The sequence below is a fragment of the Eucyclogobius newberryi genome, unplaced genomic scaffold, assembly GCF_026437365.1.
Source record: "Eucyclogobius newberryi isolate DKJ021-1_F unplaced genomic scaffold, fEucNew1.0.hap1 SCAF_6, whole genome shotgun sequence".
Lineage (NCBI taxonomy): Eukaryota > Metazoa > Chordata > Actinopteri > Gobiiformes > Gobiidae > Eucyclogobius > Eucyclogobius newberryi.
The window spans coordinates 10908121-10935975 of NW_027316278.1; the positions used below are offsets into that span (position 1 = coordinate 10908121).

Below are 27855 nucleotides of genomic sequence, written 5' to 3' on the forward strand. Positions count from 1 at the left end.
CGATACTAGTTTTGGTATTGATTAGTATTTGATTTAAAAACTTTTGTCGATCCAAAAGTAATCCACTAAAGATGTGTGTCAATAAGAACTAAAAGCTGGTAGACATGTTTAAAAAAAAAAAAACATTAAGCATTATAACAAACTCAAGTTTAACGTACAAGAACCTTTAAGGAGATTCTGCCCTGGTACTGTACACTATGTCACTAGAATTAAGACAATATTCTATTTGGGGTTTTCACAACAGACACCAGGTCGACAGATAACGGTTTGAAATGAAACACCTCCAGGTATCTCTTGTCTATAAAATAAAAATCATTTCTATTAGATCCTCTTAAATGCGTGCACGTAAATAATATATTTACAGGTTTTCTTCTAAAGTACAAATATGAGTGTGACGCTGGCATCAGTAAAAACAAAGTCAGCTTTATTGACATTAGAGTAGTGCTGATAAAGGCAGGAGCCGGGGAAAGCTCAGACTGTGCAGAACTCAGGTATAAAACCATCATAGCGTCGTGTTCACTCGTGTTCAGCTCACCGCTCCTCCGGATGTCACCCTGACCCACGGAAGGAATCACACGTCCAGACTCCACTGAAGCCCCTTCCCACGAGAACAGCCTAAACATGTAAACTTCATCATATCATGTACAGTACAAAACATGCATCCCATGTTAGTCCACAACTATCAGTCTTACAATGTACACCGTATGCACAAAGTCAGAGATGCAACAAAACAGCTAAAGCCTTAAGGTTCAATACACATTTGGCTTTTTGGACTCGTTTCCTCCCTCACTTTTTAGTGTTATTTGTTCGCAGGCCGACTCCAGTCACATCCGTGTGCCTCGTTGTGACCGGAAGGGCATCCAGTGTAAAACATCTGTCAAATCACTGTGAGACTGGTTTGTTCGATGGCTTAGAAAGAACAACAGAAACATAAATAGCTGATTCAAAGTGTGTAAACAGTTTGGGAGACATTGGAATTGAGATGAAACAGTAGATGATTTTAGAATAACCTGAGCAAAAATAAAATAAAAAAGCAATATTTCAAATGCAGAATATCGTCGGTGATTCGTTTCCCTGAGCATGGAATGACAAATGCAGAACAAATTGCAGCTTGTTCAAATCACATACGCATATTGAACCATTAAGGTGAGTCCAACATATGAACGGTTGCATCCCCGCACGAAATCATATCGAAACATAAAATTTAATTCAAATTCACAAACTGTACACGTCCTTCACGATACACAATGTTGTTATTTTTTCAACCGTTGGAAAACTTTTCGAGCTACTTTTTGATTTATACAGCAAATCTCCTCGTACTGGTGGGCCATCAGAACAGCCTGAGGTAAGCTTTAAGGGCTGAAAAAAAAAAAAAAAAATCAAGTACAAAAATTATACCAGCGATGAATCCATATCAACCATCACAAGACCAACTAAACACTAGAATGTTCCTGTACAGCTCTCCATAAACATATGTCTGTACAAAGTGCCCCACGGGGCCCCGACAGCTCACTGGATTATCTAAAACTTCATAGACCTAAGTAGTGCAACACAACTTCCAACAAATGATTACAGTGACAAAAAGGCAAAACCCAAAAGGCAAGAAAAGGGTGAAATGATGACTTTTATCAACGCATATTTCATCTCTTGGTTTTTACCTCTAGTCCACGCGTCGTTACGGTCGTACGTTGTCGGTTTTCCTTTCGTGTCTTTTTTTTTGTAATTATTAACATTGTTTGGTCTGTCGTAGTTTTACGTCAGTCCAGTTGCAATTTGTGATGAATTAAAGTTGAAAGTTAGAGGAAAACAGAGTGGTTAGTGCTAATTGGGGACGGCAGTGATCTGGTTGCCATGCTAACGGGTTTTAACTGGCCCAAACTGTTATATTTCTGACCATTTTCATGTTTTTTTTGTACCATCAAATGAGATAAGGTTAGTAGGTGATACGTTTTTTTTTTTTTTTAATTCATTGCTGCAAACACATACTTTTTCATACAATTTTCCAAAGCCTTTAAGCCATAAGAGTTACTATTGTTATTATCATTTTTTATTAAGAGTATAAGAGTTTTTTTTTATAAGTAATCTGTTCTTTATTATTTACTTCTGTGCCTACTTTGTGTTGCAACACTGGAATTTCCCCATTGTAGGACAAATAAAGGCTTATCTTATCTCATCTTTCCTAATCTTAATCTTTGAATGACCAATCACAGCAGACCGTCCCTCCCGACCTGACACTCTAGCATTAACCAAACAGAATCCCTCTGTCAAAGATGCAAGGCCAAGTTACGCACAACGGACAACATTTTCTCCAAACAATAATTGAGTAAAATAAAAGTGTTAGGGTTGAGGTTAGGGTCAGGTATTAATCATCACTATTTTGTCATTGATGTGGGTTTTGGACCTGGTTTACAATGTGGTTGCTTAGTAGCGGTTTTAGCCTCTGCCTATGTCACATCTGCCGCTCGTGTCCAACCAGGAAGTAATGTTATAAACTTAACCCATTTAAATATAATCAAAGTCTAACCTGCCGTAAGCAATTTAAATACTTTTGATCATTAAGTCAATTACGTTGAAGGGGGATCAAGTGTGTGGACAGAGATGTAAAAATGTGAGAATAAAATATGCCTTGATAAAAACGTTTTCGCTCCTCAGTGTTCTCGTTTCTGTTTGCGGCCCTTGTCCACCTCGTCCAGTCCCGACGCCGACCGCTGCATTTCGCGGAGCTGTGCGTGGGTGCGCGGTGCCTGCTTCTTCAGCCTCTGCAGGTGGATGTCGATGGGGTCCAGGTCCGGCTCGGCGACGGGCACGGGCAGGTACCCCTCGTCCCGGGGCAGACACATGCACCATCCCGCGCCGGCCAGGTCCAGCTCGCTGTAGTTGAACTCGGACTTCTTCAGCTTGAAGTCCACCATGTCGGACGACTGGCTCATGTCCACCAGCAGGTTCCAGAAGACACAGCTCAAGATGATGCCCAGGAGCTGTGAGGAGAGACGGGGTTTAGTTCACACTGACTGGACATATTGGAGCGTACACTGGCTTAATATAAACATGTCTTATTGCAATTTTCTGCCAGGTATTCATAAGCTTACAATCAACAAATATTATGCATTATTTGTATTATCATTAGCTTTTAAACATGCTATTGAGTCCCTTTAGTTTGGAATCTCATGTTTCAGAACTCAAATGTTTGTTTAAAAAAAACACACACACACATTTATATTTGGATCTCTGCAATTTCCCACAGGACTAACTGAGTTTTGACGCCGTCTACTGGCTGCAGTGGTAATTACACAATATTTACAGGACAGATAAGATTCATTATCTGTATTGTATTGCCATTGGCCTTTAAACATGATTTTGTTGAGTACTTCTGCTTTGGCATCTCATGTTTTAGAACTTAAAAATAATGTATCTACTAAAACATCTATTTTAAACCTTTCAGGCGTTCCCTCACCAGGAAATGTGTAAGTATATTCCATCCAGTGGCAACAGAGGGAGTTACAAAGGGTAACTTGCCCCGACATGATAAAATAAGCACGCAGTTTTAATAATTGTGATTTGAAGTGCTAAGAAGTGATGATTTATGGACTTAAAACAGCGCAGATGATCTCGGGGTTGTACCTATGACCTATGAGTGTTTCTGATGCTCAGAGAAGACTTTGTTACTAACCTGGATTAATGAAACAAACGTGAATGTAGCTACAGAACTCCAAGTATGTTTATGATGCGTAAACAATGTTATAACATGGTTAAAATCTCAAAAGGTTTATTTTAGCCTAATATCTGTCCTGAAAAAGAGATCCAAAATTGAGAGATACATGAAACAATAATATGAATTGCTGAACAAATGCACCACATATTTGCATTTCAGAATATGTTTATTGATGTCTAAACTATAGGTTGATTTTCGCTTGTAAATTCATTGTACATTATTTGACATATATACAATTTGCACATAAGATTTTACCAAGATGTGTAGGCGTGATTGACAGGTAGATTAGCCAATTAGTGACCAACATTAATATATCTGCTAACAAGGAAAAGAACATCACAGGGGATTGAAAAATATCACAGCGTTAATGAGAAACACACTAAACGCTGTTAATCTGAGGTGAGATAAGTTTGATTTTGTTCTAAATGACAGCTAATTAATTAAAACAAGGCAGTGGAGGAGGAGGTGACCAGACTCAGAGATCTACTGTAAAGAATATACAGAGAGAACCAGTGTGGATCCCGGGCTTTTCTGCACCAAATCCAGCTCAGGAAAGCCGCCAAGAGCAGTGCGCACAGACCACAGTGACTCAAATGATTATAATGTATTGCAAAAGTAACTCAAACGAAAAAAGATAAAAATCCCCAAATTAAATTAGTACGGAGCTGATTAACGTATATTAAAAATTGTGAACTCGTTATATAGGTAGAAAAATATAATACCGTATTTTCCGGAATATAAGTCGAAAAAGCCAAAAAATGCATAATAGAGAAGAAAAACACGCACTGGAGTATGAAATGTGGTTGCAAATGTGAAAATAACAAATAATATCACATATAAGTCACTCCGGAGTATAAGTATATAAGTATAAGTATAAGTCACATGCTGGCCAAAACTATGAAAAAAAGGGAGTGTCTGCAGTGCCGGCCGCGCGCCGCGGCTCTTGAAACTGCGCCGCTATTTGACCGCGTTTTAGCGCCGTTTTAGACCCCGCCGGGTTAAGGTTAAGGTTAGGGTTAGGGTTAAGGTTAAGGTTAAGGTTAAGGTTAGGGTTAGGGTTAGGGTCGCGGTCCCTGAAACTGCGCGGCTATTTGACCGCGCCGCGGCTCTCCAGCCACGGCCATGAAAAAAGGCGCGACTTATAGTCCGGAAAATACGGTAATCTTAAGTCTACGGGACATGATTACCTTGTGAAAATGTGATTAAGAATAGCATGAGTCACACGTTTGATCAGTTCAGTTTAGTTCAGTTTTTTCAAGGCACTTGCTGTTGTGATTTTGTGCGTTACAAAAGTAAATGGAATTGAAATGATGTATTTGAGACACTACAGGAGGAAAGAGGAAAGATGCTTGTGTCATGTTACAGCAACGTTTCTCATTTCCACCTGCAGTTCCTGGACAGGCAGGTTAAAAACATCCCTGTCCTGCATTACATTCACAAGAATTCCATTGATACGAGTGTGTAACAAACACGGTCATTAAGCCCCAGCTAAAGCATGGACCGTGGACCATATTTTAGGCTACATTTTTTACACTAATGTGTTTCTAAGCGACAAGCCTGGGGGTGGTAGCAATAACACTTTGTGTATTCGCATTAAAAGCTCACCATCTTGAAGTGTTGTTTTTAGCAAACTCTGTGTGTGTTTTTTTGTACGGCTGGAACAATAAATCAACTCTTTGTGACTAGTCGATGATAAAAAATTATTGTAGTTGACGTATTTTGATAATAAATAAATATTCTGAAATTAGAAGCCTTCAGTCACCATATTTCAAACTTTATGTATTAAAAAAAATGTCTCAACGTATAATTTACTAGTTGAAAAATAAACTACTGCGACTACTGAAATAGTTTTTCTTTGCAGGCCTATTTTTTGGTTAGTGTATTGAGTGTCCATTTCCCCTCTTATCGTCTATGTTTTTGGTTTAATTTAAAGATGACATTTGGGAGAAAAGAAATGGTGGCAGGAAGGCTAAACCCAGTCTCTAATGTTAACTGCATTTACTGAGACAACCATTGGGGCCAAACACAGTTGCGGAGCAAATATCACAATGAATCTTCTTTGGCAAAGTGATGGTTGTAATTACTTTCCTCTCTATGGACTGTAGCGCTCAGAGCTGTGAACTAATTTAAGTGTCACAAACTAAACAAGCCCTTTTTAGCTCAAAAAGTTCAGTGTTTTATGTGTAGACTTCAGAAAGAGCTAAATTACTCGCTTCATTTACCTCCACTACCAAAAGCAAACACAGTTACCGTTCTTTCAAATGATCACGTATAATTTAGGATGCTTCCGCTTATTACATATTTCTGTATTAACTTGGAGATTATGATAGACAACCAACATTTTTTATGAAGACAGAATCTGGATTTTTAGGTTTTACCAGATAAATCTTGTAGAAATAACATCACAATGGTTTTATCATCATTGTATCATAATCATAATCAGAAAAAGGTTTATTGCCATTTGTCAATGAACAAAATTCACAAACATAGGAACTTGTCCTGGTGATTCGGTGCAACACAAAAAACAAAACATAGAACAATGAATACAAAACGGCATGATATGCACATAATAAAATATAAAGTTATGTAGTGCAATAAGAAGTGAACAGTGCAGTGAGTGCAAAGTGCTTAGGCAGTGTTCATGAGTCCAACGGCAGAGGGAAAGAAACTGTTCTTGTGGCGGGAGGTTCTGGTCCAGATGGACCGTAGCCTCCTGCCTGAGTGGAGTGACCTCCTGCCTGAGGGGAGTGGCCTTCTGCCTGAGTGGATTGGCTCAAACAGTCCATGTCCCGGGTGAGAAGGGCCGGCTGTGATCCGACCTGTTCGTCCCAGAGCCCTGGAGCTGTACAGGTCCTGCAGAGATGGCAGTCCACGGCCGATCACCTTCTCAGCAGAGGCACAAGCTCTGCACAAGTCTCTGTTTGTCCCTGGCTGTGGCTCCAGCGTACCACATGATGATGGAGGAGGTGAGGATGGACTCAATGATGACCGTGTAGAACTGCACCATCATCTGCACTGGCAGCTTGGCTTTCCTCAGGTGCTGCAGGAAGTACATCCTCTGCTGGGCCTTTTTGATGAGGGAGCTGATGGTGAGCTCCACTTGAGGTCCTGGGTGATGGTGGTGCAGAGGAAGAGGAAAGAGTCTACGGTGGTGATGGGGGGAGTCTGTCATGTGAGGGGGGCTGGGGGGCTGTGACTTTCCACGATCATCTTCACTATCTTCTGGGAGTTGAACTCCAGGTTGTCACCGCGGCACCAGGACACCAGCCGGTCCACCTCCCTCCTATAGACAGACTTATCACCATCCGAGATGAGCCCGATGAGGGCTAATTAATTAGTTTAACGGAGTCGTGGCTGGAGGTGCAGCAGTTTGTGCACAGGTAGAAGAGCAGAGGAGAAAGTACACAGCCCTGTGGAGTTTATGTGCTGATAGTCCGAGTGTCTGAGACGTTCTTCCCCAGCCGCACTGCGTCCGATCCGTCAGAAAGTCAGTGCTCCATCTGCAGGTGGAGTCAGGCACGTTGAGCTGGGAGAGCTTGTCCTGGAGCAGAGCAGGAGGATGGTGTTGAATGCAGAGCTGAAGTCCACAAACAGGATCCTGGCATAGGTTCCCGGGGAGTCCAGATGCTGCAGGGTGAAGTGGAGTGCCAGGTTGATGGCATCGTCCACAGACCTGTTGGCTCTGTAGGCAAACTGCAGGGGTCCAGCAGGGGGGAGGTGTGGGACTTGAGGAGGGGGAGGACCAGGCACTCAAATGACTTATCTACATAAATATTAAATACCTAATGATAAATTATACTTTATGTGACGCTCAAATAGAATTTTGAGACTATAAATTGTATCTTTCAATCCTACATAATAGAAAAGCAAACTAACTGACATATATACACCGTACATTCTAAATTTATGTTTTTTTCTCTGCACAAAGAGTTAAAACACATAATTCCCAGAACATAATTTAGACCTGATTTACGCTGAACACTGAAAATATACTACAGTTTGGTTTAGTTTTGCCTCCAGTTGCACTTCATTCCAGAATTTTCATGACATTTGCTGACAAGCGTGTAGAGAGCTTAGAGTGTTTGTGTCCTCTGACCTGAGGCAGTCCGATGGCGCAGCACAGGGCGATGGTGATGCCGATGTTGTCGCTCATCCACAGGTTGACTGCGTGGATACAGCCGCGCACATGGATCACCTCGTGCAGCGTCTCCCTCTGAGCAACAGGAGGACGCATTAAAGACACACTCAGCTTTAACAAGGAAATAGGAATGCTATAATTACAGCAGAAATAAACCGTTTAAGTCATTGTTTCAGGTGGAGGGAACCCCATCAGCTTGTCTCCATGGAGAATGTTCCAGAGTCAGGCAAGAGAGTTAAGTTTAGTGTCAAACTGTGGAACGTTCCAGGCAAAGCAATGATTAAGTGGATTCACTCTGTCACTGCATCCAACAGATCAGTGTGTGGATGCAAAACAACTTTCTCCAGCTGAACTCAGACAAGACTGAAATCATCGTCTTTGGCCACAGAAACCTACAAATCAATTTAGAAATCTGGGGGTAATAATGGACTCAGACTTGAACTTTAACAGCCACATCAAATCAATAACCTCAGCAGCTTTTTATCATCTAAAAAACTGTCAAAATCAAAGCTATGGCTCCCTGCGGCTCAGAGAATAGACTTTAAAGCAGCTCTGCTTGTGTACAAGTCTCCTAAGTACATCTCAGATACGTTAGTGCCATATGAACCATCTCTGGGGACCTCAGGGACTCAGCGTTTCAGTTTTTACGCAGCAAAAATATGGAACAGCCCTGACAATGTTCAAATCTAGACTGAAAACAGTTCTGTTTAGCTGTCCATATGAGCCTCTTGTCATGATTACTTATGTTTTTATCCATTTGTATTGTGATTTTAATGAATTTGTGTATGAATTGTGCTCCATAAATAAACTTGCCTTGTCTTGCCATGTAATAAAACATTACCTAGTTGATAAAGGCAGTGGCAAGTCATTACAAACGGCTGTTGTTACCTGCTGGTCCAGAGTCCTGTATCCGCACAGAGTGTTGATGACCTCTCCCATCTGTAAAGATACGACACATGTTAAAATCATCACACGACACTCGCTGAAATAGAGAGACGGGTCCGTGATCTTCTCCAGACCAAACCTGTTCCTGACTCGGTGGAGTGTGAAGCGAAGTGGGCTCCTGTGACAGGTGTGGGCCGATAACACGAGAAAACCAATCCAGCGGCTCCAAGATCGGGACCTAACATCTTATGAGAGCAAGTGCGATATACTGTACGAGCACTGTACGGTACTTCTATAGGAGCTGTTTACAGGGATGTTATGTGGTCGCAAGTGTATGTGTACCTGGACCGAGCAATGTATAGAAATGTAGATAATATCGCAAATGTTGTTTTGAAGATATGCTAGATTTGAATATTGAGGACATAATTTACAGAAAATGCTACAAAAAGAGATGAATAAAAACAAATCAATAAAAAAGCTGTGTTGTAAACTCTTCAAAAAAGGGTGTAAGGCTATGTTTCTGCATTGTTGTGATTCATTTTTTTTACAGACATTTCACATTTGTCACACAATTTAACCTTAATTAAAACATTTAAAGAAGTTTTGACACATATTTCTGTTGGACTGACATGATATTGTCTGAATATTGTAATTGGAACAACAAATTGCTACAACAAATATTGTGGTATTATTATATGTATTTTGTCTGCAGCTATAATGTGGTTGTAACACAATATTGAGTGTTGGGATGACGTCCAGTTAAGAGAGTTTTAACACATTCAGGAGCATTGACATCCGAGACTGAAACACTGAAAGATGAAGTGCTAATACAAGAATCTCATAGATTTCAGTTTGCATGTTTGTAGATAACTAAACCACAGGATGAGCAGCTCAGTCGAAGAAGGCGCAAGGATTTCAAACACTTTCTAAGTCTGGTAGTGGCCGGAGCGGAGTCAGTGTTTCAATGCCAAAGAGCTTGGACTGAGAAGGCTCGATCACACTTCTCAGAGATCAAATATGGTGCCAGCATTTGTGTATTTATAGCATATCTTTACTAGCCCAGTATCCGTAATCATGTTAATCCAACTACCTCACAAACATCTGCTTATCAGTGTGCCTGCCCTGTTCTTTAATCAAACAGTACAGTTGTCAGCTTAAAGCGCACTGGCAGTTTAAACTACATATTTCACTAAAACGTTAGATTGTAATTGAGATTTTACCAAACATTTGTCATCTTTTCCCCCAGTATCATATTTTTTGTAGCGTTTATAATGATACTTATTGGTTGGATACGAGCAGCAGATATGACGGACGTACAGTATAATTAAGTAGACGTGGTGTTCGATGCTCATGCTATCAATCGCTTCGTCTCCGGAGCGATCCCCAGCATTTTTTCCAATAACATTTGCATCGGGCCCACAAAAAAACGCAAGTTATGAATAATTCAGAGTGTGTCAGCAGGTACCAACCCGTCAACCACGTTTACAAGATGTCAAAGCCTCGTTTAAGTTGAGAGTTCTGACCTTTGGTGCTTCTTGTACGTGTCTAGTGATCACTGAACATCCTTTTTTACATTTTATTGGTGAGGAGACCAGACATATTCCATAAACATCATGAAATAAAGGTTTTATATACTTTAAAATGGGAATTTGCGTAATACGTGGTGCATTTGTATTTGATGGAACGTTCGATTTGCAAGTCTTGGAAGCATCGGCCAAGTGATCGAGTCCGTGCAACGGGCAGAGAGAGAATGTGACAGAGGAAGCGGTAATTCCACAACGGTTACCTAGCAACCATATTGTAAAGAAGGACAAAAAATACATAGAAATTGCACAACAGTTATGATTTGACAAATAATAACACTTGATAACCCCCTTATTTTGTCAGAAAAATGTGTTTGCGCGTAAATTGTCCCTGCATTTTCAATAAAAAGCGTCACTTATTGATGACATACACAAAGGCCATTCCGTTTTGGAACGCAGCGCCACTTCCTGTCATTTTTCTTTGTCAATTTGTCTTCTCAAACTTCACTTAACCTATGATAAATATTTACAACAGTGACTATCCCACCAAACAAAGTCACGATTAGAAAATCGCGAGAACCTGACGTGTCGTACGCACTTCAAACCCACTTCTTTGTATGCGCCTCCTTCTACTGCCCGAGAGCTGATGAGCGCAGTGAGCTCGGTGCCATGGAGCGAGAGGGAGGCCACAAGGGACCGGCGATTCATTTGGAGCCAGAAACCCTCGCAAAGCCTTGATAACTCTGTAACACATCCTCCGTCTGGTGGGCCACGGGCTGCGCTCAGACATTCACTTCGACAGTTTGATAAGGGAATTATCTAGGGATTCACTGGACAGGACTTCACACTTAACTGGCATGATTTATTTACAATTTTGTACATTATACTTATAATGTTATATTATAGCATGGCGGCCCGCTTCAACTGGTCACCGCCATGCTCAAAAGATACCACCAGGTGTTAAGATCACGGCACGTAGGTGCTCGCTGCGGCGTAGTACTTTTCACTACCGCGTAGTACCGAGCGAGCAAAAATGTTTTAAGTACTTTTCGCGAGCGCCGTCCTTCAACCTCAGCCCAGCGAGAACACTGGATGATATTTGGTTCATATTTGAAAGCTATTGATGTACTCATTTTTATTGTGTACTGAATTTCCACTGTCAGTATTCACACAACAAGAACGCTGCGGTCATTGACAGCCTGCTCATCCAAACAGTCCATGTCCTGTTGTATCCTGTTGTTAATATGATACTATTAGCTCCAAACAAACCTCTCTCCTGACCTTGGTTTGACGTACGAGACAGAAACCCAACACGGACAACGTTCCCATTGCATTTACATAGAAAGGCTATTCTCAGAAACGAACCGAGCATCAGTGACTGTGGTGTGTTTTTATGTCCGTGTGCTTCTGCAGCAGATGACACTCTAGTCCGGCTAATGTAAGTGTTCCCACAGAGGCCACCGTGTGTCAGAGAGAGAGCCCACTGTTCGCAGCTGGGTATAAATAATTCACACTACTATGTGCCACTACTTTGGTATTCCAGTTAAAGAGGCACAATAGGGAATATGCACCTGCATTCTTCCCCAGTGGCGTAGTGGTCGAGTGGACAACACTGGTTTCCTCCATGTGAGTTTGAATGCGGCCGAATTGCTGCAATGTTCTTCCCCAGTCTCATCCCCATTTCACACTATAGCGTCCTGTCTAATAAAGCCTACGAGCCAAACAATGTTTAAAGAATTGAATTAAACTCAACTTTCTGATTCTGACTGAGTGGCAGAACTATTGGAAGCACAACAGATGAAATGTGTTTCTTTGCTTTTTATTTGGACCGATTTCTGTCCATGGAGCTTTTGTTTCACTTAAATTAACTTGATACTGTCAAATGGAAACAGAGTAGTTTCTCTGTTGTTGTCCTCGGAGGTCAGAACTCAAACCTGTGATTGACGTTTTCTCCAAGTTTGACGTTTGTGTCCCAGTCAGCACAGCAGTTACCAGTATTTGACAGTAACGACTCAATAAAGTGCTCAAAACAGCCAAAATGCGGGTCCATTTAAGTACATGTATTGACCCAGACATTGTTAAAACATTTCCAGTTTATAAAACAACTTAGTGGATTTTTGCTTTAGTTTACATTTGTAAAATTTGCATAACTGTGCATTTATAAAAGCAAAAGCTCAGAGGCAACGCAGGAGGAGGTTCACACAATGAGTGGACATTAGAGAGCAAATAAGTACTAACATTAATAACATTAATGAAGCTGTTTGTCTTTCAACAAACGCAGTGCGCAGCCACGTTAGATTTTCTAACCCGAGCGTTTTCTCCAAGTTTTTAAGTGAGAACTCTGAGTTGGAAGGTTCAAGCTTTGAGGATGATGGAACACACCAGTAGCTAGCTTGTTTGCAAAAGAGAGTTGAAGATATAGGACACTTTATCTCACCTCACACTATTATTTTCCTCCACACACATACTGAAAAACATCTTATTTAAGGACAGAAAGGCAAACAATTCCACTGTGTGTGATCCCAAATCAGTATCAGTGAGAAATGTGAGCTGATTTTTAATGTTTTTTTTTTAGATATCAATTAAATATTAAAATTGTTTAGTCTTTTCTATTTATTAGACTGTTGCAGGTCGTTTTGAGCATTTACAGGAGAACATTTCATCACTCATCATTTGCCACTCACAGCTAAAATTCTGAAAAATGTGAAATTCGAGCAAAATGACAAGCAGAGTTAAGAAATCAAGACAAATGTTTTGTATTCCAATCAAATCATCACGGCAATATTCAACATATGTCGGTGTAATCCCTCATTCGTCCAGGCGTGTTCCATAGTAGAAAAAGCTTCAGTTGTAGTCATCTGGACTCAGTTTGAAAAAATAGACGTTTCGACTCTCATCCAAGAGTCATTGTCAATAAAAGAATTTAGATCGAGAACTCCGATATTAATACTGTTCTGTGGTAAGACCCACCCATTGGGAGGAGCCTTCCTGAAGTAGAAAGAGTTGTTTGTTTCAACAGAAACTCCCCCCTTGTATCTACCGAGCTAGCCTATTCAGAATCTTAATGGGCTATTAGAATCCTCTTTGTCTTTGTGAGACCCTGGCTCAACCACCCTGAGTACCTGATTAGCATCTGAATGTCCTCTACCTTTCCAGGGGTTCAGTAACCCATTATAAATAACAGGAAGATTAAACCTTAGCCCTCCATTTCTGTTTAAAGAAGGTCTTTCTTTTTTAACAAAAATAGCTTCCTTGACTCCTCTTTCAAACCATCTTTTCTCCCTGCTTAAAACCTTCACCTCACCGTCTTCAAACGAGTGATTAGAGGCTTCAAGATGGAGATGCACGGCGCTCTGTGGTCCTGAACTAGTATTTCTTCTGTGCTGATAGAGCCTCTTGTGTAGAGGCTGTTTTGTCTCACCTATGTAACGTTCTTTACAGCTTTCTTCACTGCATTGGATCGAATAAACTACATTGCTCTGTTTTTGAGTCGGCAACTTGTCCTTAGGGTGAACCAGTTTTTGTCTTAAAGTGTTTCCTGGTTTAAAATAAACAGGGACTTCGTGTTGTCTAAAAATTCTCTGCAGTTTTTCCGACCGGCCAGACACATAAGGGATAGAAACACCCTTCCTTCTCTGTTCAGTTTCCCTTTTGTCCTGCTTCTTGGTTCTCTTCACTCTGTTGAGAGCCCTAGCGGGGTAACCACAGGCTGAGAGGGCATTTCGGACATGTTTTTCCTCTTTCTTCTTGCCCTCTGAGCTGGTGGGCACACCTTGAGCTCTGTGTTGTAAGGTTCTGATCACACCCAGCTTGTGCTGTAGTGGGTGGTTGGAACCAAAGAGCAGATACTGGTCCGTGTGTGTAGGTTTCCTATATACTTCTATTTGGAGTTTCCCGTCCTCTCCTCTGATCGTGGAACAATCAAGAAAGGCCAAGCGATTCTCCTTAGCGTCTTCTCTTGTAAACCTGATATGTGGGTCCACAGCATTGATGTGATCAGAGAAGGTTTCCAGCTCTTGTTTCTTAATTGTTACAAAAGTATCATCGACATAGCGGAGCCACAGTTTTGGGGCTATGCCTGAGAATGAGGACAGTGCCTTCTTCTCAAAGTGCTCCATGTACAGGTTGGCCATTATGGGAGAGACGGGCGAGCCCATGGCACAGCCATGAATCTGTCTGTAAAATTGTCCCCGGAATTGAAAGTAAGTGGTGTTCAGCCATATTCAACATAGTAAAGTTTTTGTTCCTCGGGCCTAACTTTAATAACTGTGGGTAAACGTTTGGATGCAATACCATTTGAGAGGAAAGAAAGGCAGTGGAACTCACTTTCCGCCGGACACAGCAGGTATAAGGGACTCCACAGGCCAATGGACCAGTGCCATTACAGAAGTGGTACTGATTCACTCCCCAGTCTTTATACTCATCGCCTCCACAACAGGAAAACTGCAAGACAAAATGTACACCAGGTTAAAGCTGTGACTCCAATAGCTATCATCCCCACTACTGACTCACAACTTTGATATTTCGAGTCTAACCGGGGATACGTCTACCTTGAAAACAGCATTACATTTTAGGGTCGTCAAACGTATTGGAAATCTAAATCTAGTATTGAAACTTAACAATTTAATAAGTATTGGTTGTGAGTTTGAATCTGGCTCTTGACAATTTACTGCATGTCCTTCCCAGTCTTTTTTTTTAACTGTCCTGTTAAATAAAGCCTACGGGCCAATTATTATTGTTTAAAAATGTAGTGTTTTTTTTTATAATCATTGAGTATTGAAATAGTCATCGAGTGTCAAGTATCTATTCCTTAGTCTCGAAATCCAAACATGGATTGTGACACTATTACATACAGTATTATGCACACTTTAAAGTGGCACTGTGTAATATTATATGTATTTTGGGTGAAATAGATACACTTTTTTGGCAGTATATTCAGTGAAGTGTCTTCTGTGAGGTTTGAACCTGTGATCTGCTGATTGAGGGGCTGAAATTCAGACTAGACCACTAGACTCGACAGTACAAGCAGCTGATGCACTTCATAAGGGGGGAGGCCGCTCATGGTGAGGGAAGAAGGGTGCACAAAAATATGCCAAGAGTTTTGAAAATGTTTACTTAGTGCACCTTTAAAGAGACACAATGTAACTTTTCTGGTCTCAGTGGACATGTTATTACTGTGACTGGAATATTCCACATTCTGGCTGCACTTGTTTCATTAAAACACGCACAAGAGGTCAAATTCTCCAGTCTGGAGATCTGCACTGCTTCTGAGGAGGTGCCCCAGCGGCATTGAGAGATGGGTCAAATGCAGAGGGCACATTTAAATAAAGGCTAAGCGTATCTAATTACGGGTCCTTTAATTGCACAAAATTACCTTGACAATCATGCATTCACACTTTGAGCTGACTCGCCTCTCCACAGATCTGTCTCTTGGCCTGGTCTTCAAGCACCAACACTATCTAATACTGACCAAATGTAAAAATGTCCAAGAACCCTAGTGTTTTCCATACATAGAAAGAGATTAGATAAGTATGAAGTTATATTTCATCACGCAAAGGCTGAATGTATGTAAGTATAAAGCCAATGATCCTTCAAATATATTGCAGAGATGTAATGAAACGTGGCTCAGATACTGTAGAAGACCTCTCCGTGTTCAAACGACCTCTGGCAGCTCCAGACGCCGTCGTGCTGCTGCTCGAATCCGATAACGAAGAAATGTCACGAGTATAAATGGCGTAGTTACAAGAAAAGATAAAGTTCTGGCCCTGTGTATTCAAAATAGTGACATCCAATAATGTACTGCTGAGAAATGGCAAAGAAAAGACAGGTCACATTGATTTTTGGACAAAAGGAAAAGTACGTGGGTTCTTAAGGGACTATGTGACAGAACTCCAAACTATCAGAACTTGTGGGTTCATATCTTGACTCAATATTTGTCACTTTAAAAAAAAAAAAAAAACTTTAAACGGCAGCAGTTTTTTTCAAATAAGCACTTCGATTTTAATAGCTGGAAGTAGTGTTTTTTTTTTTTTCATCTAGAAGTGCAGAAGCATTGGCTATTTGAAGGGTTATGACTTGACATGACTAAGACATTTTACCATAAATGTCTTTAAATATATTATTACGAGCGAAAAGAGACGTAAAAATCCTTTCAAATTGACTTAAATCTTTCACAAACATTGCCTCTGTAACCTCGGATGGAGCAAACATAGTATTCATGTTGAAAGATGAGGAGTTCGGACGCAGGAGAAGTTTATTCCAGCAGTACGGGACCCGGGATGTGAACCCGAAGGGATCATCTCAAAATGGGTTGAAGCTGAAAAGACTTAATTTTTTTCGTCTCTCTCTGGACCCCCTCCCCCCCCAAAAGACTTTGTCTGGCTTCACATAAAATTGTACGCGTTGATAAAACGATAGTAGCTTGATAGACCCTGCTCACCTCTAGTCCCTGAACATCCTTTGGTAAGTTTATCAGTAGAAGTTATGAACTCTCCAAATAATGTCACCTGTCGCACATGTTTGTTTACTCAATCCATATGGTCCTCGGGCCCTAGGGGCCCAAGGGGCCCTATGGCACATCCCATTCAACCCAAACTGTGAGATGACCACATTGAGATAGTCTCATGAGGATGAGAGAGTGAGAAACTAATGTTTCTTGTCAAAACCTGTAATTGTCAATATCCTGAGTTTAGACCTTAGACATGTCAGAATGACAGAAGAAGAACACGTGTTTTTGTCTCAGTGAGAATCTCACGTCTTCTGTGATCGGCCGAAACTTCATGCGGGTTTGTTTTGTTTCCTTCTTCCGGTCAGTGCGTAGCACGTTACTAGAGCATAATCTCTTGATCATTTGCTGCGTCTTTTCCAACTTTTCTGCACCAGCTGTGTTGGCGACGGCGACGCCCGCTCCCCGTGCTGGCTACGGCGCGCCATGCTCCCCGTACGCACTCGCCGTGAGCGCTCGCCGTACTCCGCGTACGCACTCCCCGTGCTCCGCGCACGCACTCGCCGCCTAATGTTGGCCTAATGCTCGTTGCTGTGAGAGTTTTTTAGCATTTCAAAACAATTACTGCCAACGATGTATTGAAGCTTCAAAGCAACAAAAAGACGAAAAATATTACGTCTTTTCAGCTTCAACCCATTTTGAGATGATCCCTAAGACATTGCGACTGTGCATTCCAGTCTAATCCAGTCCAGTCAGTGTTTGGCAGTGTTTGACTGGCACAGGAAGCATAATGAGCTCCTCGCTTGTGTTGCTACGTAATGCGACCAAAACCAGGTGAAATAAACCAAAATTAACGTGAATTTGTGTGCGATTTGTTTAGCATCGATACATGTTCAAATATGTCGGTGTAATCCCTTATTCGTCCAGGCGTGTTCCATTGTAGAAAAAGCTTCAGTTGTAGTCATCTGGACTCTGTTAGAAAAAATAGACGTTTCGACTCTCATCCAAGAGTCATTGTCAATAAAATAGAAATACATGTTCAGGACCACAGAGCGCCGTGCATCTCCATCTTGAAGCCTCTAATCACTCGTTTGAAGACGGTGATGTGAAGGTTTTAAGCAGGGAGAAAGATGGTTTGAAAGAGGAGTCAAGGAAGCTATTTTTGTTAAAAAAGAAAAACCTTCTTTAAACAGAAACGGAGGTCTAAGGTTCAATTTTCCTGTAGTCTACAATGGGATCCTGAACCCCTGGAGAGGTAGAGGACCAGTACCAGGACATTTAGATGTTAATCAGGTACAATAGCCCATTAAAGGGTTGAATAGGCTCGGTAGATACCAAGAGGGTAAGTTTCTGTTGTAACAAACAACTCTTTCCTCTTCAGGAAGGCTCCTCTCAATGGGCTGGACTTACCACAGAATAGTATAAATATCGGAGTTCTCGACCTAAATTCTTTTATTGACAATGACTCTTGGATGAGAGTCGAAACGTCTATTTTTTCTAACTGAGTCCAGATGACTACAACTGAAGCTTTTTCTACTATGTTCAAATATGTTTTTAGTAATTAATATCAGGGTATCAAAGAGTATCACCCTATAACACCCCAATTACCGCACATCAAACCTCCAACGCACCTTCTGCTGCACATAATCCAGGATGTTTTTGAAGTCCAGGTCGTCATAGTAGTGTTTAATGCCCTCTCGTATACTGCTTTGAAACAGGGCCGATGTCTGTAACGGAGAGAGAGCAAACGGATGACTTTGTTGTCATCGTTCTTTTTCGAGGAATAATTGCGAACGTCTCCTACCTTTTTCTCAAAGATGAGCGCTGTGGTGAGAGCGACCGCCTGAAGCAGCAGCAACACGCAGAGGACGCAGAGAAACTGAAAAAAAAAAAGGAATGAAATATGTTGATTGAACAAAGGGGAGCTGCATAGAAGGTTATTTATAAAACCTAGTGATCCAAACAGGAACAATAACGTATTCATTGCGACATTGATGAAAATACGACTCATTGGTCATAAAATAAGATACTTTTCATGACATTTATTATCTTTATTTTATTCTTCGGTGGTCGTGGTCCTAACTGTGTATCCTATTCTATTCTATCCTGTCCTTTCCTATTTCTATTTGTCTGTTAAATCGTGTTATTTTTCCCCAATAGTCAATATGCACCATTCTTCAGAACATTCTCTGGTTTGTTACTTCCCCAAACGGCATTAAATACTTTTGAAGTTTGTCTTTACCCTTGACCGACTCCTCTGAATAAGTTTTGGGATAATCCTCACGCAGTCAGCTCTCCTTTGACTTCAATTACGAAACTTTTAGCAAAAGCAATCATGAGACAAAAGCTGTGATTTTACATTTGCGAACAAAATAGTTCAACATTTGCTGTGTGTCAAAATAATAATACCACATTTATTAAGAGCTATTTCCAATTGCCAGACATTTTCCATTTGGCTTTATCGTAGGAAAAATGTCCACAATGAATATGGGTTATACAGAATGCAAGAATAATAGAGTTTAGTACGACTAACGTCTTGATAAACCGAATTACGGCTAATGCTAATGGTGATAAGTTTTGGGGCGTTGCAAAAATATAACCTCTCATAAGCTCTAACTAACACAGACGGGTCAGTACTTGGGACTAGTGACCATAAAGGCTGGTTTATAGTCCAGCATTACGCTCCAGTCAGTCCCGTGCTGGTGTTCTGAAGCAGACCTGAACCATTTGAGCTTCTGCGGAACTAATCACTGACCAGGACTACCGTATTTTCTGGACTATAAGTCGCACCGGAGTATAAATCGCTCCAGCCAAAAAATGCATAATAGAAAAGAAAAAAAACATATATAAGTTGCACTGGAGTATGAAACGTGGTTGCAAGTGTGACAATAACAGATAATATCACCTATAAGTCCCTCCGGAGTATAAGTATAAGTATAAAAGTATAAATATTGCACCCCGGCCAAAACTATGAAAAAAGGTGCGACTTATAGTCCGGAAAATACGGTATAAACTATAACCTTAGGCTTGTGTGCAGACATTTCTGTGCCAAACTCTTCCATGTAGCATTTGTGGCTTCCTGATTGGCCGTAACTAAATTGTACAACATTTTTTCTGTGCGCACTGTTATTGAGACATTGTTTTCTAGCGTACCATACTGGGGGTACATGCTTTTTTTGCTCTTTACATCAACTTTAAACCCCCAATCTCTCTCCCTCTCCCCTCCTCACCATGTGCAGCAGCGTTTTGTTGTCCCTCAAAGACCCCACCATGCCCACCACGGACACGGTGAACATGACGAGCCCCAGGAGGATGAGCACCACAGCGGGGGCCAGAAACAGCCCCTCCAGGGTACGGTTCTTCTGCCGCTCCACCTCGGCGTAGACCCCCACGCACAGCACGCACAGGCCCACCAACTGCAAAACAAGCACCCGAGTCACTACCTTTGAAATCCGGAGCGTGGAGAAACACGTTAGCGGGCGTGAGATCCATTTTCTGTAACTTCTGATGTGCGTTTGAAAAAGAATACACGGCCCAGGGCGATGTCAGTGGGAGTTGAAAGGTTAGTGCGTTTACAGCAGGTTTTGAAAGTGAGCGAATGTGCAGTTTGGAGGGACTTTTGATGCTTCTGGGCGGAAAAAAATGGGGGGGGGAAGTTAAATGCACACCTTCCCACAAATACTTGTTTTCATATATCACACTGGGTTTATACACATGCATAACAGTCATTGAAATATCTTAGGGCTGTAGTACTAAAGACATGCCCTGTCGACTAAAAGTGTAGCGCAGGCAATAGAGTTAAAACTATGAATTATCTTCTCTGGCCACTAGGAGGCAAGGACAGTCTTACACATTGTTACTTGGACTACTGTTGACTTGTATTACTCTATCAGCAGTTACTCTCTGTTCCTTTCGCCCTCACAGAGCTGGGGAAGGAAGCAATGTTCACTCAGATCCTTCAGCTTGGAACATATTGCAGAATGAAATAGGAAATTGACTGAGTTCCTGTCCCAAAATGCCTTTAAAACCAAGTTGAAAGCATTAGAGACAGCATGTATATATATGTAAACCATAGCTGTGTTTGGTTTACCATTGGTCTTCAAGTATTCCTTTTCAAACACTGGAACATGAGTACTAATCGAACCACAGGGAGCCCGCCGCAGGTTTTTGGAGTTAGGATTTATTTCGGATTAAATTGGAGTTGGTGTTGTATGACCACATCATTACGGAGCTAAGTGAAGCTGTGTGGGTTTCAGAGCCGGTGGACAGGACGCTAAATCACCACACCTCGGAGAGAATCACTATCTTTAATTACTTTGATCCTCGTTTCAGGCAAAATAAATCCTGAAATACCAGAGGGGTAATGTGTCTAAAGCTGTGGTGCGGCTTAAAAGTTTAGTCGGAAGTTGAATATGATCGCGGTTTTAGCCTTGACACAACGATGAATCACTTTTCAATGTGACCGACCCGCTTGTTTTATGGATGTGCATTTGCTTTGCTTAGAATGTTCCACAGAATGGCATTAAACGTACCTATCTTGCTTTTTTTTTGTTCAGTTCCAAGTGTTTTTAATGTCTAAAAAACATGCAATATTACTGAGAGTGGATAAGGTTTTTAGTCATTTAGTCGATAATTGGTGGATGGTGCCTTGATCGACCAAAATGTGTATTAATTGACTCATTATTTTACTGGGATTAGGATTTGGGAGTGGATTGTGAGTTTATTCTAATGTCGTCACAATAGAAAAGTTTTCATACTCGATTTCGAAACTAAGGATTAGGCTCGACACTTGATGCAGATTTTTACACCACAATGATCATTTTAAACAACTTTTAGGCAATAGACACATACACACAAGACACAAATACAAGTACTTTCATTATGTTACTATGGAGGTCTTATACTAGATCTGATAAAGCTCAAGATCATCCTAAAACTGTTAAGAAACTGTCACATGTTAATTGGATTTTATTTCATCAATATGTGCTCAAACGAGTATCTAGTTTCGATACTGGTTTTTAGTATTGATTAGTATCTTATTTTTGATATTTTTGAAATTTTTAGTCTGCCTTTTTACACGTCAATAGCTAGTTTATAAATACTTTCCTATTTACGTATGAATACTTATTTTAGTATGAAACGACGTGAGCTTGCAGGTTTGTGAGAGCCCTTTGGGGATCAGGGAGATACATGACGACTAATCGATGCAAAAAGCACGTCTTAAGTCAACCAAGACTTTCTTATTCGACAACTCGCCACCCCACAGATATAAACTGTAAATTGGCCTGGAGGTGTCACCTGTTTGTGTCCATGGAGATGGTTTACTTTATTGCCATACTGTGTAGAACCTTGATCAGCAGGTGGTGGATCCTACATAGAGTTAATTTAGGAAATAGTTTGATTATTGCACATTAAAATTACAGTTTAAAGTGCAGTTAGTCTTTAATATTACAGTAGGTGTAGCACTTTTCTTCAGCAATTTATCACACAAACCTGATATTGTGGCATTATATTTTGCATTACAAAAGTATTAAATCCACAGGTCAGAATCTCCATATACTAGGTATATTATAATATTATTATAATATGTAAGGTACGTAAGATAAAATTAGCATTGGTATAAATAAAAACGAAATACTTAAAAAAAAGGGACACAATTAAAAGAAATCGCAAATGGGATGTAGTAGAAGTAAAACAATATAATATAAACTATAACTTACACAATCTATAATGTAATTTTGGCTAACGACAACTTAAACTAGGCCACTGTTTTTACGCCACTATCAATTTTTTGTTGGGTTATTCCTAAAACCCAGGGGTTATAGTCGGTGCATGAAGTTGAGTGCATTACTGTTTTAATGCATAAGGCTGGACTGGGCTTACATTTGTGCTATTGATTGTCAATAGAGAAAGTGAGGCATTCTGCATTAAGAGAAGGGCCCAGTATCTACAGTTAATGCTCTCCATAAAGCACTACGCATTTGGCTCCAGTCCCACCAGCACTCAGCCTTTTTAACAAAGCAGCACAAATTATACTGGACTAGTACCTGACATTATCTAACTGGTTATATTGAGGTCAGTGGATAAGGGACTAAAAGGCTTTTGATAGTTAACTGTTTAAAGACTAGTCACAGAGAGGTCAACGCTCTAATACTCTGTACTAATACTCTATGTTTTTGAGGGCTCCAGCTACATCTCTATGCTACATTCAGATGGAAAAGATCTGGTATGAGTGAAAAATGACAGCAAACGTCCATTTTTACATTGGACATCATTTTGCGGTTCTTGAAAGATTGGCATTTTACTTGGGACAGGTATTATTTGTTCCTGGAATAAAATGTCCTGAGACTAATTTGTCTTGTCACATTGTTAATATATTACTTAAAAGAGATCCCAGCTCCACTGACAAAAGGACAATTAGTTGACGAAGATAGCTTTAATTACGTCTGGGTCTGTGGCTCCAGGCCATCGCGGCAAAATGTAACTGAACAAGGGGGAGCGAGGGGGGTGTGGGTGGGTATTCATCACACTGAGGGGACAAAAGTCTATGCACACACTGAAATCATGGGAACCTGCCTTCCTTTTGGGATAAAAATAGCTCCCTATGACGTAAATCCGATATTATTTGATCAATGGCAGGGATTTAAGCTGTGATAAGAGTTAAAATAGTTTAAGGTATGCGTGTCGGTGGTGTAGTAGTTTAAGGCGATGCGCATGTGGTCTTTACCACTTGGGCTGCAAAGATTTAATTTGATCAATCGTGACTGGTCGACAATAGAAAAACATTTTTAGTCGTATTTTGATCATCGTAATTATCATCTGGACTATACAGACTCTAAAACAAAAACAACATACCTTTTTATGACAAAAGACAGTGGTATTAAAAATCAAAATGTTCTGAATAATCTAGATGCCCAAAATGTACAATATAATTATTTTAATAGTTTAATAGAACATATTATGTTCTATTAAACTATTAAAATAATTGTTAGTTGCAACTAGAATATCTCCCTCACCATTTCGCACCATGACAGCCCTGTCTTAGAAAATATAATTTTTTTAAACAAAAAATTTCATTGAAACATTTTCATCTGCTATTTGAGCTACATGTTTCCATTTGGTTAAAAAATGCAAGGAATTTCTCAATACACTTTTAACAAACAAAAAAATTCTTAACAGACAAACAAAAAAAAAATCCCAGTTTTGTTAACTTATAAAATGTCCAACTAATAAAATGTCTATGACTTGTGACATTTTGCAGTGAATAGAGCTCATAATCAGCTTTATTTTGATTTATACATGGGCATCCACTTTTGAAACATAGACAGAGCAGAGGGGGAAATCTAATGCAAGTCAATGTAATGTCCCCAAAAAGCAGGGAAACCCAACTGTATTACTGGGGAGGGGGGGTAACTGCAGGGACTGTGGCTCTAAAGTACCCCAAATACCCCTGTTTAAGTACTCCAAATACCCCTGTTTAAGTACTCCAAATACCCCTGTTTAAGTACTCCAAATACCCCTGTTTGGAGTCATCTCTATAATGTGTTGTGTGGTATGTTGCTGACGGTCAGTGCAGATTAAAGGCATGTCCGGCACTGTCTGAAATGAGGTCTAAATATGGCATTTACGTTGTCTCTGCTGCCTCTCTGCAAAGCACACACACACCAGCAGCGTCAAAAATATATGTTATATGTTTACTGTTTTAAAATAGAGTTATATCGTTTTTTACATTGGAAGGGTTTTTGGTGGTAAAAGGAATCCCATTATATCAAATGAATTGCAAGTGCGCAACTAATTGATGGCTGAAACAATCGTCAACAATAAAGTGGGTAATGCAGTGCTAGTCTTTTCCCCACGAGGTAATGAAGCTGTAAATGGTGTAATTTATTAGGACTTGTGAACCTAAGTTATTACAGTCAATTGAATAAATTATGTGTTTTTTAAACCAGATGAGAGAGATATTTAACATTACGTCTGAAATGAGACATCATGTTTTTGTAGTTATTCTTTAAGTCAGCTGACATTGCATTATCTCATGTGGTTTAATTTAACCATAACAAAAGTTATTAACTGACTATAATAAAATACCATAGGGCTGAAACAACTGATTATTCACAACTAATCAATTATTGACATCAACGTTTAATCAAATTAGTATTCAAACAATTGTCATGTGGTTTATACCCAGATTCCAAAACATGCCCTGTGCTGAGAAAAGTGGTTTCTGTCTCTTTTTTTTTTTACGGTATAGCGTAAAACACATACTTAACACATACATTTACATAAGTAAATAAAACTTCATCACCTGATTAGGAATGTTGTAAAACAGCCACTCTTTAGATTTTTTTAGATCAATATATTTACCATTTTCTTTTAGTGTTAGTGAGTGAACTTTAAAAGTGATTGTATGACTGTTTTTACACTATAATATCTTGTTTTAATGTATCATCTAATATAATGTTATATGCGTGTTTATAATATAATGTTATATACGTGTTTATAATATGTTATATACGTGTTTATAATATAATGTTATATACGTGTTTATAATACAATGTTATATACGTCATTATAATGTATTGTTATATACCTGTTTATAATATGTTATATAAGTGTTTATAATATAATGTTATATAGGTGTTTATAATATAATGTTATGTACGTCTTTATAATGTAATGTTATATACGGGTTTATAATGTAATGTTTTATACGTGTTTATAATATAATGTTGTATACGTGTTTATAATATAATGTTATATAAGTGTTTGTAATATAATGTTATGTACGTGTTTATAATACAATGTTATATACGTGTTTATAATGTATTGTTATATACCTGTTTATAATATGTTATATAAGTGTTTATAATATAATGTTATATAGGTGTTTATAATATAATGTTATGTACGTCTTTATAATGTAATGTTATATACGTGTTTATAATATAATGTTATATACGTGTTTATAATGTTATGTCATATACGTCTTTATAATGTATTGTTATATACGTGTTTATAATATGTTATATACGTGTTTATAATATAATGTTATATACGTGTTTATAATACAATGTTATATACGTCATTATAATGTATTGTTATATACCTGTTTATAATATGTTATATAAGTGTTTATAATATAATGTTATATAGGTGTTTATAATATAATGTTATGTACGTCTTTATAATGTAATGTTATATACGTGTTTATAATATAATGTTATATACGTGTTTATAATGTTATGTCATATACGTCTTTATAATGTATTGTTATATACCTGTTTATAATATGTTATATAAGTGTTTATAATATAATGTTATATAAGTGTTTGTAATATAATGTTATGTACGTGTTTATAATACAATGTTATATACGTGTTTATAATACAATGTTATATACGTGTTTATAATACAATGTTATATAAGTGTTTATAATATAATGTTATGTATACGTGTTTATAATACAATGTTATATAAGTGTTTATAATATAATGTTATGTACGTGTTTGTAATATAATGTTATATACGTGTTTATAATACAATGTTATATAAGTATTTGTAATATAATGTTATATACGTGTTTATAATACAATGTTATATAAGTGTTTATAATATAATGTTATGTACGTGTTTGTAATATAATGTTATATACGTGTTTATAATACAATGTTATATAAGTATTTGTAATATAATGTTATATACGTGTTTATAATACAATGTTATATAAGTGTTTATTATATAATGTTATGTACGTGTTTACCATTTATTGTTATACTTTTCCTGTTACAATATTACAACTGATGAGCAAATGGAATTATATCTGACAAATGTATCAGTCTTTGCTTCATCAGCTGATAAAAGATACTAATTAGAAATAGAAAATGTCGTATATGAAAATAAAACCGAACAAAACGAAAGTGATTTTGTGACCTATAAAGGCACCTGTTATTTCTGTCGGCCCACATGACTGTGCCTTTAAACGGCTCCAACGCCCTGCGCCAGCGCCGTTTGTCAAAGATGCTTATTGTTATTGTCAGTAATAAATCCAGCTAATACAGCCAACAGTTTTAATCACGCGTTATTACAGATTGCCTTAATCAATTGAACCTAATAAGCTTATAGCATTTAGCTGCCTGTAATAATGCCATAACTGTCATGTTAGCGCTCCATTCACCGCTGCTAGCATCGTATCCAACGTTACCTCCATTGTAACGAAAATCACAACACCCCACTGTGATTTACCACCAAATCACTAACGTTTTACCGAAATATGATTAAGTTGAATCCAAATGTGTGTTACAAACGGTGATTAATTCAAAGGATCGCGTAATTGCAATAAAATGATGGGTATTCCCCGCGCTATCGAACGTAATGGTGTTCACGTAAAAAAAAAAAACACATGAAGAAAATGTGTACTCGAGATTTTGATCTTTGCAACACAATACAAACCCGAATCACGAATCACTTCAAGCCGAATTCAAATGTGTTGTGCGATGGATGCAAAAGACGTATAACCGCCTCAAAAGCTGTACGTGTGTGGAAACAATAGCGGATTTGTTGCATTTTTAATGTAGCGAATGCGTGGGATTTGGTGTTCTCTCGCTTGAAGCTAATAAGGGTTGGCTCAGGCTTGGATTCGTCACTCGCATCCAAAACATCACTATTTCTGAACACTGCCTACTGAGGTTTATCCAAAAACTTACCGAAAACAGCATGGAGTACACGTTTAGGGTGAATTTGATGAAGTAGTAGAAGCGATTGCTCTTTCTCATCTCTGAGTAGGGCGGCATGGTGATTACAGTCAAGGAGCTAGCTTTCCCTCGATCGCCTCAGGAAACTTCCAGAGATTATCAAACGTGGCCAAAAACGTGTTATTGTGAATGAAACACAAGCTAACTGTATTTAAAAGTCATCGCAGCTCTCGTTTTTCGCTGCCTAATGTTGTTGTAGCGGAGACAAAACCACTTCCGTGCGTCCGCCGGTGCACGCTTTGTTTTGACTAGATCCTTAAAGGGCCAGTACACAGTTAAGTACGGGCCTATTACACAGGGATAAACAATTAGTATCTATTATTAGTAAGTAATTATATTTATCTTATTGTGTATTCAATTTTTATCCTTAGTTATTATACTATATCTCATAAATTAGGTCA

The 27855-nt window shown here is 39.1% G+C and overlaps 1 protein-coding gene across 1 annotated transcript; it reads right to left on the reverse strand.

Annotated features, from left to right (window-relative positions):
• Window positions 1–403: 403 nt before the first annotated feature.
• On the reverse strand, window positions 404–27693 carry LOC140347297 (tetraspanin-15). The gene is made up of 8 exons (XM_072433690.1): window positions 27407–27693; window positions 19934–20119; window positions 18508–18582; window positions 18335–18430; window positions 14585–14701; window positions 8739–8789; window positions 7809–7925; window positions 404–2978 (listed from the first exon to the last, which is right to left on the reverse strand). The coding sequence occupies exons 1-8, from the start codon at window positions 27491–27493 to the stop codon at window positions 2649–2651; spliced, it is 1059 nt and encodes a 352-aa protein (XP_072289791.1). The 5' UTR covers window positions 27494–27693; the 3' UTR covers window positions 404–2648.
• Window positions 27694–27855: the final 162 nt, after the last annotated feature.

Bases quoted from the DNA above. Each gene is read 5' to 3' on its own strand.
- LOC140347297 (XM_072433690.1), bottom strand. From the start codon at position 27,493: ATGCCGCCCTACTCAGAGATGAGAAAGAGCAATCGCTTCTACTACTTC. The intron at 18,431-18,507 runs GTAGGAGACGTT...TCTCCGTTACAG, and splicing joins CGCTCATCTTTGAGAAAAAG to ACATCGGCCCTGTTTCAAAG. The intron at 8,790-14,584 runs GTGAGTTCCACT...GTATCTTTACAG, and splicing joins CCTGCTGTGTCCGGCGGAAA to ATGGGAGAGGTCATCAACAC.